A 12,458-nucleotide genomic window follows, 5' to 3' on the forward strand; every position below is an offset into this window, starting at 1 on the left:
AGTTAATGACGCGTATTTACTGAATACTGTGATCGGCTTACTACCCAGGAGGAGCTGTTCGCCAGGTATTTTGGTTTGCATCTTAGATGCTCCCTATATTCTGTTTTGAATTCTATCACATGACGCTATGAAGGTAGCATACTCTTTTAGGGGCGGAGCTACTGGGAGGAAGTGAAGTCCTAGGGGCGTGCCCTCAGAGGGGCGGGTGAGAGGCACAGTCCCGCGCAGGCGCATGTAGGGGACTCAGGAACTTTATTCCACGCTTCCGATTTCCTGTGTGTACTGTAACAACGCAAAGCAGGCCTAGAATCCAAGGAGAAACTGTCGCTAATTGCTGTTCTAACCTATTATACTTGCAGGGTAGAAAAGGCGTGCAGTTTTCTTCCTGAAGCGCAGATTCAGGCATGCGTATCCGACTCTGGGTGATTTTCCTGCTTCAAGTTCCTCCGAGGGTCCCACCGTCCACATCGAATTGTAAGATTTTGAAAAGCTATATCCATTACCCTAAACATCCGTTCACTCATTTAGAGTTTCTATAACACCCCGATGCACGCTGAGAACTCGCTGCACCCTGCAGATACAAAAGTGAGCCAGGCAGACTAATGGGACGCTTCTGTGGCGCCCAGGTAGGAGAGGGCATTGAAGTAGCAGCTACTTGGGACACGGGACGGCGTCCTAAGGACGCGGGAGGTGGGGACATCTCGCTCACTTGCTCAGGCACGCACCCAGTGCGGTCCCTGGATCCAACCTGATAGGCTCCTGGGAAGTCTCTGCAGGTCTGCAGCATACACTGCGGTGGGGAAGAGGCAAGAAAATAGTCACGAATGACTGGCTCTTGCGGGTAATTTAAAGGGGACCGGGAACCCTGGAGGCTGGATGAGACACCGGGCGGGGGCAGAAATCTGAAGAAGCGCTGCGGGGAGGTCCGCAAGCGGTGTTTCACAAGGCATAGCGACACCAGAAACTCAGTGTGACCATATCAGAAATAAAGATAGAGATGGAAGAGTTGGGGGTCTTAGTGTGCCAGAAGCAGACAACAAGGGAGGGAAAGAATTGAGAAGTCAGGCACAGGTGGCACGAGGTCAAAGGACCCTTACAAACTTCGGCAAAGAGTGTAACTGTTATGAGACAGCGAGAAATCACTGCTCTGTCAAGCAGTACAGTACTTTGATCTGACTGCCTGGATATGTGGTGAACTGAATGTATAAAATGGAGAAGTTTGTCACCCTGGATGGAACTCACTCGGTGGAGGATAGGATAGCCCGAGGGAGGGGTAAAGGCAAAACCAAGTGCACTTGACTGACACAGCATAGGTTCTTAGATTCATTAACGTTAGTATGTTACAGCTAGCAGTACAAGGTACAGGTTATTACACCTGCTGTGGCTGCATGCTGTATCTTGCCCACAGCTATCTAAACACTAAGTGCTTTTTTTTAATCGATTGTACTTTGTACTCTGTCAATAGCTGGTACTTAGTAAATGGTTGCTGAATGAATCAATCAGAAGAGATTTTATTAAAATTATTTTAAAATTTTATTAAAAACACAAGCTTCATTGCACACTCTTTGAAATGGAACATGAAACCGTGACTATCCTATGTTCTTTGTCTGCTGTTTTATCCTGAGAAAATTTTAAAGCTAGCATTATAATGAATAATAATTATTGGGGGAGTCCCGAAGATGGTGGATAGATAACAGCAAGCAACAGAGGCTCTCTGAGATAGTCAACTTAGATCCCAAAAATAATACAACGTGGGGAGTCCCAAACAGAGGGAGATATACCCTCCCAATCCAGGAACAAATTAAGCTGAGAAAAACCAATTAAAAATACAGTCCCGGTGATACGATTGGAACAGCTACAGTCTTAACGCTGCCACTTGAACGCCCTGCTTGAACTCGCTGCCACTGCTGTGCTTGAACTGGCGTGTCCGGGATAACCCACCAACTTCAACTCACTGGAGAGGCATTCGCACTAAGGGTGGGAGTTGACAAACCAAATTGAGAGCAGAGCTGGCAGGGAACCTTGCATCGACCTGCGGTGAGTGAGAGGGATAAAAAAATTTTCCATAGAGAAGGGGGAGCTCCAACAGATGCTTGAACTGGCCCAGCTGGGATGGCCCACCAGATTCAACTCACTGGAGAGGCATTCGAACCAAGGGTGGGTGTTAGTGAACTGAATTGAGAGCAGAGCTGGCAGAGGACCCTGCATCGACCTTCGAAGAGTGAGCGGAATGAAATCTCTTCCATAGTTTCTTGATTTATGTCTGTGTCCCCCAGGCCTCACGAGTTTGAATTGTGCATTTGTTATTCGTTCAGTGTCTAGTGCTTGGATTGATGTTGTCAGTGCTCCACCCACAAAGGGATGGAGCCAGGATGTGATATAATGGCAGGAAGAAGGTGTCTCTTTCTCTTTGCTGGTTCTGGCTTGCTGTTTGCAGCTGCCATGAACTCCAGCCCAGCCATGCCCACCTGTCTTGGAGCCAACTGAGTGTGGACTGAAACCTCCAAAAACTGTAAGAAATAAACCTTTCCTTTCCCAACTTGGGCATCAGGTATTTTGTCTCAGCGACGAGCATAAAGTAACTTAAGACATATAGAGAAGGGGGAGCTCCCTCAAATGATATTCTGGAACCTGGGAGATAGGCTAGAACAAGGAGCAGCGGTGACTTCAGTTAGCTACTCCCTTCTCAAGCAGGATTGGTGGGGTGCACTGGACTTGGTGGGGTGCACCATGGGCTAAGACCCAATAGGCTAGCCCAAATCAAGTCCCTACGCCTGGCAGTGTACCCTAATGCAGTGAAGCCTTCAACAGGTTGACTGACCTGGAGGGGCGGGTCTATCATAGGCTCCCTCGTTCTGAGTCTCCCTAGTACACTGCAGTGGGCTGAAACATCTAGCCTGCGTGATTCAAACAAACTGCCAACAAAGAAAGAAACTGGGCCTCCTATATATGCTTGTATGGAAGAAACAAAAAGTATGGGAAGAAGGAGCAACAAGAAAGGTCCTCAGGCCCCAATCCTGAGAACACTGATCCAGGAAAGGTAAATGCAAAGGAGAATAAGGACAGCAAACATGCAATATCAGACACAGCACCAGTGGACACAAAACCATATCTTCAGGACCTCATAGATGAGTTCAAAAGTGAAGTATTTAACCAACTAAAGCAAGATATAAGTAGAATAGTTAAAGAAATGCTAAGCACCTCCCAAGAAAAAACAGATGAGAGAATGAAAGAAAAAAAAAAGGGTCGGGGGAGAGGGGCTGGGGACTTAGCTCAGCGGCATAAGTGCCTGCCTTGCAAGTAGGCAGTCATGAGTTTGATCCCTGGTACTGATAAAAACCAAAAAGACCAAAAAAAGGGGGGGGGGGATTGTTTGATGAAAAAAATAGAGAAAACAGAATACATGAAGCAGGTTCAAAGAGATTACCAGGAAATTAAAAACTCCATTGAAAGCTGGTAGAACTGTTTGAAAGAAACCAAGGATAGACTATCCGAACTGGAGGACAGGTTTGCAATGTGGGAACATGAAAGGAAAAATTTCTTAAAAATAACAAAGAAACAAGCAGTAACAATACAAAGGCTATAAGATGACAAGAGGATCTATAACTTAAGAATAAAGAATGTGAATGAAGAAGTGGGGTACAAACAAAGGAACTGTAAAGGCTATCACAGAAATAATTAAGGAAAACTTCCCAAACATAGGAAAAGGAAAAGATACTCAGATGTATGAGGCATACAGAACTCCAGCCACCTACAACCAAAACAAAACTACACCCAGGAGTATAATAATCAAGATTCTAGAAATCCAGTATAAGAACAGAATATTAAAAGCTATCAGAGACAAGAAACAGATCACTTACAAGGGAAAGCCCATCAGAATTCGTCAGACTTCTTGGCACAAACCATCAAATCGAGAAGAGCGTGGGGCGAAATAATCCAAACCTTGAGAGAAAATAACCTCCAGCCAAGGTTGATCTATCCTGCACAATTGTCCCTAGAAATTAATAAAGATGCTTCCAAGATAAAGAAGAACTGGAGTAATTTGCAACCACCAATCCAACTCTACAGAGAATACCACAGAACATTCTAAAGAGAGAGAAAAGCACCAAGATTTCAGGAACAGTGGCAGAGAGGCTCCAATGAACGGAACAAAAGGCGAAATAAAGAAGACAAACAGACAACCTAATGATGGAAAAAGAGCACAACAAAAATGAAGCAGAAAAGGTTGGATATAATTTCTAATATAGATGGCCTAGATACACTAACTAAAGGGAAAAAAGAATCACAGACAGAGTGGATCAAGAGGTAGGGTCCACTGTAATGCTCTTTATAGGGAATATAATAAACCTGAAGAAAGGTATATGTGCCAAAATCAAATATGAGAAAACAGAACTCAATGTGATAGGGAACCAAAGAGTAATAGGGGTAAACAGATCAGAACTTACGGATAGATTGAAAAGACAGGCTTTAATAAGTGAAGAAATAGAACTAGAGAACAAGTCCAGGAGTGAGAAAGTTAAATAGGTAAATAGCAGGTTGCCCTCCTAATATAAAACCGAGGGTGCTGGGGAGACCCAAAAATACAAGTACATCCTGGGGGAGTGAAAGGGGAGGAATAGTCTTTTTAAAAAGACAGCAGAGGGGGCTGGGGATTTAGCTCAGCAGCATAAGCGCCTGCCTTGCAAGCAGGCAGTCGTGAGTTCGATCCCCGGTACCGATTAAAAGGAAAAAGACCAAAAAAAAAGACAGCAGAAGATATTGTTAATAATGTATCTGGGAATTAAAACCCGTATTACTTGCACCAGTCTGCTTGGATGGAACTTGTTCCGTCCCAGTTTGTATATAAGCACTGCATCTGAGGGCACAGACAGCTGTCCTGAAGATATCAGGATATAGCACAGTGGTCATCTTTAATTTCCTGTTAACTTAATCTGGATCCCTGTATGACTTATACTGCTGTATCTTGACTGATCTTAGTTAAATCTGATTTGTTTGATTGCTGCTCATTATTGACAGATTTTACTCAGAACTGGTCGGTTGATGGTATCAAGTCAGAGAGTATAGACAACTATACTGAAAGTCAGATAAAAGTTTTTTAGGGGCTGGGGATTTAGCTCAGTGACATAAGCGCCTGCCTTGCAAGCAGACAGTCGTTGAGTTTGATCCCTGGTACTGATAAAAAAGAAAAAAAAAAGTTTTTTAACCTTTGAAGGCTTGGTCTCTAGTGTCTTTTCCACAAACAGACCACTTTGCTTTTAAGCCTTAATACAAAACCTGACATGCACACTCATCTTTTTCTTCATACTCCTATATCCACAGGGAATCCATTTAATTCATTGCTCAAACTGGAACCATTTTGAGACAAACACAAGAAACTATAAATGACAACAGTGGACCACACATAAGAACAGAACTCAGAGACGGGCCTGGTGGTGCACTTCTGTAATCGCAGCACTTGGGAGGCTGAGGCAGAATTGTTTGCAAGTTAAGTACCAGCCTGGGCTACAAAGAGAACCCAAGTCCAGCCTGAACTACATAGTGAGACCCTGTCTCAAAAAGAAAAAAACAAAAACTCAGGCTCAATCTGTAACACTCACTGCAGGAAATAAACCCATGTGGCTTGTAAGCTTACAAGTGTGTAGAATTACTGCCAGGCGTGATGGTGCATGCTGTAATCATAGTATTGGGAAGGATAAGGCAGGAGTTCGAGGCTACGAGTTCGAGGCCAACTGGAACTATATAGGGAGCTCCTTTCTCAATACCCTCAAAAAACAAAAATGATCTGTTGATCACAGCGTAAGATTAAATGAAGATTACAAACTGAGAAATGTCTAGTCCTTTGGGGAACCCTCTCCTTCCTTTCCTTGGCACGGTGGCCCCTGTGGAGGCCTCTTTGCAGATGACTAAGACGGGCAGGGGGCTGGGGATTTAGCTCAGCGGCGTAAGCACCTGCCTTGCAAGCAGGCGGTTGTGAGTTCGATCCCTGGTACCGATAAAAATGAAAAAGACAAAAAAAAGAAAAAGAAAGATGGGCAGCGTGGTGCCCACCCCGGCAGTTCGTGTCCATCCGCGGTGCTGGCCAGTACGTGCGGTGTCCTTGTAATAAAGTTGCGTGCATTCAAACCGACTTAGGCACCAGCGCCCTTCCACGGGGCCGCAAAGAGGGTGTGGAACGCCCCGTAGTTCCAGGACCTCCCATTCTGCAATATTTTGCTTCCTCATCAGCCGCACTTCCGTTCTAAGGGGGACTAAGACGGCTACCCCAGGCGGACGGACTGCCCTAGGCCACTTCCGGTGGCTGAGGAGGGGACCTACGGGTTCCAGCTCTGCTTCCGGTAGCCCGGGCGGGCCATCAGGAAGCCACTTCCGGATAACTCGGAAGCTGTTGCGGTAGGCGGGGAAAGCGTTTTGAGGCTACTTCCGGTCGTGCTCTCAGAGCACCAAGCGGGAGAGTGGGCTCAGGGGGAGTGTGCGCAGTCTCCCTGGCGCTGCTGCGGCCAGACCAGAGAGGCCGGCGGGGTGAGCAGCTTCGGGGTAACGCAGGATTCCGGTCGCGTGGGCGGCGCGGGACAGCGTGAGGAGGCGAGTCTAAGCGCCATGCGACCACGGCTCGCGACGCCGGTGGACCGCAGGCTGAAGCAGCGGGTGGTGCAGGTGAGCCGCGCTGGCGACCGCGGCCACGACCGGGACCCAGGACGCGGGTCGGCTTTCCTGTTCGTGGTGTTTGGTTTGCAGTCGTGTATTTTATGGTACCCGAGGCCAGAAGCATTAAGGACTCAGTAGGTCCGTTAACGAGGCCCAAAGCGCTGGGCAAATCACCCATCTGCTTGAGAAATGCGGGAGTGGAGGGAAAGCCGGCGGTAGCGGCTGTTCCGCCCTAGTGTTTGCGGGATGTCTGCTTCTTGTCACAGCACTCTTCAAAAATCAAGTTTTGCGAAAGTGTAGCCCCTCTAAAATGAGGGATGTTAAGGTGTGGTTGCGCCTGCCTGTCGGCTGGGGGGGGCGGTGGAGAAAGCTGAGACCGCCTTGGGATTGGGGGGGTCGCAGTGGTTACGGTGCTGAGTAGCGTTGACGTCCCTGATTCCTGGCTGACGTGGCAGTTGTTTGGTGGCTTTTATCAATGGTCTTGGTATACTTGGTTAGTGAAGGAGTATGCATTAAAGCGTATGAGTAGCCTCTTGCCTCTGGATTAGAAACGTCTTGAAACATTGTTTTATGTTTATCTTATTTTCTGTTTTAGTACCTCACCAGTAATAAATGTGGCAAATATGTGGATACTGGAATCTTAGCGTGCGATTTGCAAAGAATGTACAGGTAAAGAAATGTAGTTTCCAGATCTCTGCTTCCTCCCACCCCTACCATTTAAAAAGTTTTAATGCTCCTTAAATTTCACTTTGATATCAGTGGCTGTAGGCATTGGTCTCCAGTCCATAAGCATGGAACTCAGTTCTGTTACTAAGGCAGTTACAAGAACTGTTGTGGTATGCTGTCCTTTTCATTGGTTGGATGGCCACTTTTTCCTTTGAGCACCTTTAACTTGAATTAAATAACAAGAAAATGTAAGATAAATATGGCTTGAGGGATGTTTTCATGCCCTAGCTGGCTGAACCCTTCAGAAATGTCAGTGTCAACGAAAAGGTAGAAAGATTATTATAAATTAAAGGAGACCAAAGTATGACAAATAATGAATGCATGAACCTTCACCAGACCTTACATTAATATTTAAGAATCCAGTATTTTAGGTGAACAGTTTGACAAATTATAGGGCCTTTTGTTTTTGTTTGTTGGAGATTTTTTTCTTTCTTTCTGTTTTTGTTTTTTTTTTTTACAGGGGATCTAACTTACAACCATATGCTTGCCAGCCAGTTGCTTGTGCCGCTTGCTAAACCCCCAGCCCACTACTGGTTTTTTTGGTTTTTTGGTTCTTTGGTTTTTTGGGGTTTTTTTGAGTCTCACTGTATAGCCCAGTCTGGTCTCAAACTCCCACTGACTATCCTGCCTCAGGCTCTAGAGTACTAGGATTACAGGCATGCACCAGCAGGCCTGGCAACAGGCGCTAACATGGTCTATATATTAGATTTTATCTTAAATTTCTTGCTTGTTCTAAATATACTGTAGTTATGTAAATATGTTTTGTATATAGTAATATATACTTTTTAAGATGAAGTATATATCTTTCATTTTTAAATGACTACCAAAAAACATTACCTCTTTATGGAGACAGAAATAAAGTGAATGTGCCAAAATGTTAACTTGAGAATATAGGTTAAAAACATATGAGGTTTCATTATATTATTTATTTTATAATTTTTGTAGGCTTGAAATTTCAAAATAAAAACGTTCAAAGAAAAACCAATAAAATCAACAGAAACTAATAAAACGGACACTCAATTTGTTTGGAAAAAGGTTCATGCCAGTGAACAGTGACATAATTACATATTTTTATACAACTTTATTTTACATATATGTATTTTGCATTTACAGCAGGCTTAATGGAAAAACATTGGTGGATACCACTACTAAAATTTGTCATTTCCCCCCTCCCCCAGTGTGGACTACGGTCGAAGAAAAAAGAATGCATTTAGGATTCAGGTAGAAAAAGGTGAGTCCTTGGGCAGTAGAACAGATTAACAGTAGTTACAGAAAAAGCTTTTAGCTCATAGCATGTTTGTTTGTTTGTTTTAGTATTTAACATAATCAGTGATGAGAAGGAGTTTAAAAATCGAACAGAATTAGAAGACGAACATCTGACAAAAAGAGCCAGACAAGGGGAAGAGGATGATGAGTAAGTTACACAAAATGGAAAGTTTTTTTTCCCAAAACATGTTACATTTACACTTAGAAAGCTTCAGTGGCTGTTATGAACAAAGCCCTTCTCACCTCTCTCCATGGCCTTTCTTCCAGCTTATTGAATACTCACTGTTGTTCCCCAGGATATTACACTATTTCTTTGTCTGTGACTTTGGATATTTGCTTTTCTGTAACTTAAGTATGTATGTATTAATTTATTTATTTTTACAAACCTCTAACTTGGCCTTCAAGAGTGAGTTGAGATATTACTGCCTTTGTTAGTATGTTTTAGACACCCAATTTAGTGTTTCCTTAGAGTGTTAGAAATACTTTTTGCCAGATATGGTATCACATGCCTGTAATCCCAACCCTTGGGGAAAGATAAGGCAGGAGAATTGAAACAAGTTTGAGGCCAACTTAGGTACAAAGTGAGTTCATGACCAGTCTGAACTACACAGCAAGACCCTGTTATAAAAAACAAATTTTTTTTCCTATAATTCATGTCAAATGACGTGGAAGTTTTTTACAGTTTGTATTACTGGTATAGTGGTTTAATTATCTTTTTCTCTGCATTGATATAATGGCAGATATATTTAAAAGTGTCTTGATTTTGTTTAAGAAACAACATTAATAAGGATAGTAATTTTATTCAGATGTAATTGATGTAGAAGAAACTATACATTTTAAAAATAAGCAAATTGATGATTTTTGTCATATGTTATATGCCCATTAAGCCATCTTCACAAGAAACTGAACATTTCTATTAACCATCCAAAGATTTCTTGTTCCCCTCAATTCCCATTTCCAAATACCTATTGATTGATTTTGTTCTATAGGTTAGGTTGCGTTTTCTATAATTTTTTATAAATGGAATCTTACAGTATATATTTTTAAATTAGAATCTTGCCCCTGGCATGATTTAAAATCCATCAGAGTTGTTTTAAATTCATTTGTGTGTTGGGACTCTTGAATTGTTTCTTTTCTTTTTTTTTTTTTTTTCTTGGTCTCAGGATTTAAACTCAGGACCATGCTCTTGCCAGGCAGGCATTTATGCTGCTGAGCTATATCCGGGCCCTTAAACTGTCTCTAGTACTTGACTATTACAAAAAATAGGCTAAAACCATTTATAATGAAGTCTTTGTGTGAGTGATATTTTAATTTCTCTATAAAGTTTTTTAGCAATTTTTTTTTTTTTTTAAAAACGAAGGTGATTTATTTGAAGGGAGGAAACGAGAAAGAGAACAGATGGGTACTTGGGACAAGTAGGGAAAATTCAAAAGTGAGATGCTCCCCCAATTTTGTGAGGAACCACCCAGACAACTCTCCTTGAAAGAAGAGCAGCCATCTCCATTTTGTTTGTGTTTGGTACCAGAAATCAAACTCAGGATCTCATACTTGCCAGGCAGATGCTGTGCTGCTAAGCGATAACCCTGACTGCCCTATCTCCATTTATTGATAATGAGCTGCCTAGGGATGTTTCTTTGTCTCTTCTATGTGATCCTTGAAGCAGGGTGATTGTTGTTGTTTGCCAAATGAGTAACTCCCAGGAAAACAGGGTTGAACCTGGTGCAATGGAGAGCTCTCTAGGCTATAGGCTGGGACCAAACCTCAAGAAAGAGCCTGTGACTTCGCAGGCTAAAAAGGATTATACATCAGAACTGACTCAACAATCCTAAGTTATTAGATACTACTTTAGTTGTGTTAGGCAATTACTCTCTACATTTCTTGCCCTCTGCATATCACAGAGGTGATCTCAGACCTCATACCTAGCCCAGCTCACAACAGTCATGGTGGTCACGTATTTCCTGCCACTGTCCCTGTCACTCATCACCAAGCCACTCGCCTCATGGCGAATTAATAAAACCCAGGCTGAATGCTGGAGTGTGGCCTTTATTCCGGTGAGCTACTATCTTGGCTGGATTTAGGAGCCCTTGGCATCCCATAATTTATGTATGTCTCACTGTTCTTACCTTGGGTTGAATTGGAAGTAGTAGATTGGAATTCACTCACTAGAATTCCAGTAATTTCTCCATGGAATTACAAATATATTTTGGGCCATGACAAGGGCAGGAAAGTGATCTCTATACAATTTTATTAATTTATTTACTTTTGAGACAGGGTCTTGGTATGTGGTTCAGGCTAGCCTTGAACTAACTGGAGCCTAGGCTGGCCTCGATCTCACAGTGGTCTGCCTCCCAAGTGATGGGATTACAGACATGTACCACCAAGCCTGGGTTTTGGTAACTTTTTAATTTTGCTGTGTATGGCTTCTCTTTAATATCTTTTGAGGAGGTATGCTGGAGTTTTAGCTCAATGGCATAAGCACCTGTGGGGCAAGCATAAAATTATGAATTCAATCCCCAGTACTAGAAAAAGAAAAAAAATTTTTTTTTTTTTTTATCAATTTTGGAGTGAGGCAGAGGGATCATGAATTGGAATATAACTTAGGCTACATAGGCGGTTCTGTCTCTCCACAAAACAAAAGGAGTGGGGATAAATTTGCCAATTTCATCTAAGGTATGGTATTTGTGGTATAATTCTCTTATTCTAATGTATGTAGGGTATCCCCATCTCAGTTTTTATAACTGAAACTTTTTCATTTGTTATTTTCCTTAATTTTCATCACTAGCTTCATACTTGTATATGGTCATTTCTGTTTGCATTATTATGTAATTACTAATCCATTAGTGCATATCGATATATATCTTTATGTATATCACATTGCTTTGTTATGTTAAATTCCTGAAGTGAAATTGCTGGGGTCAGAGACATGTTTTTGAGATTTCTAGTACATTTGGGAGTATTTTACAAAAATATTGTCTTACTATACCCTCTCAACAACTTTGTATAAAGGGCATACTTCTCTGCAGTCTTACAATCCGATTTACACTATTGGAGGTTGAGTATCCCGTATCAAGAATGCTGGGAAGTAGAACTGTTTTGGATTTCACATTTTTCAGGCTTTAGTATATTTACATATGCATAGTAAAATATTTGAGGGTTATGATCCAGTTCTAAGCAAAAAATTCATGAATAGTTCATCTATGTACTGTATGTACATAAACTAAAGATGGTTTTATACAATACTTTTAGTATACCTGCTTTTTAGCTGCAGCCTATCATAGGCCTAATACAACCTACTCTACTTCTGGTGGCATGTTGGCATTTGAGAAGTATCATATTTTGGTTGAAGCACTTCATATTTTGGATTTTTAGATAAGGACTGCTCAACTTGTTTATAGGAAATCATAGTATTTACTTGAAGTTTTTTTTTTTTACTTATTGAGATGATCTCATTGTGTAGTTTAAGCTGCTTCAAATTTCTTGTGTAGCCCAACCTGGCCTTAAACTTGTGGCAGTTTTCCTGCTTCTGCCTCCTGACTGCTGAGATTATATGCTTGTATTTGAAATTTGTTGATAGATAGATCAGAATCTTTTTAGATTGCTGTTCCTGGTTTTTGTTTTTGTTTAATTTTTTTGGTGAATTGTTTATGGGTTTGTTTTGTTTTGTTTGAGAAATATTTGAATTAGTGTCAGACTTGTTTGCATGAAATAACATTCTTTTGGCTGAGGATTTAGCTCAGCGGCATAAACACCTGCCTTGCAAGCAGGCAGTTGTGAGTTCGATCCCCAGAAACGATAAAAAAAAAAGAAAAAATAACATTCTT

General features: G+C 42.0%; 1 protein-coding gene across 8 annotated transcripts in view; it reads left to right on the forward strand.

The window, feature by feature from the left end:
- Positions 1 to 252: 252 nt before the first annotated feature.
- Positions 253 to 12,458, forward strand: part of Nvl (nuclear VCP like) — an 86,026-nt gene continuing 73,820 nt past the window's right edge. For 4 of the 8 annotated variants that reach the window (XR_010043603.1, XR_010043602.1, XR_010043604.1 and 1 more), the window contains exons 1-4: positions 6,399 to 6,654; positions 7,241 to 7,314; positions 8,550 to 8,602; positions 8,686 to 8,785. Coding sequence is in view for 3 of the 8 variants with exons in the window: in XM_063237513.1 (XP_063093583.1) it covers positions 6,598 to 6,654; positions 7,241 to 7,314; positions 8,550 to 8,602; positions 8,686 to 8,785 (284 nt within the window). In the remaining 5 variants the exon portion in view is untranslated. Of the gene's footprint in view, positions 475 to 6,345; positions 6,655 to 7,240; positions 7,315 to 8,549; positions 8,603 to 8,685; positions 8,786 to 12,458 lie in introns of those variants that run through there. The other 4 variants (XM_013157525.3, XM_013157526.3, XR_010043605.1 and 1 more) reach the window with 4 other exon arrangements.

The sequence above is a fragment of the Cavia porcellus genome, unplaced genomic scaffold (genome assembly GCF_034190915.1).
Source record: "Cavia porcellus strain 051 isolate PalLab524CR breed Dunkin Hartley unplaced genomic scaffold, mCavPor4.1 scaffold_26, whole genome shotgun sequence".
NCBI classification, from domain to species: domain Eukaryota; kingdom Metazoa; phylum Chordata; class Mammalia; order Rodentia; family Caviidae; genus Cavia; species Cavia porcellus.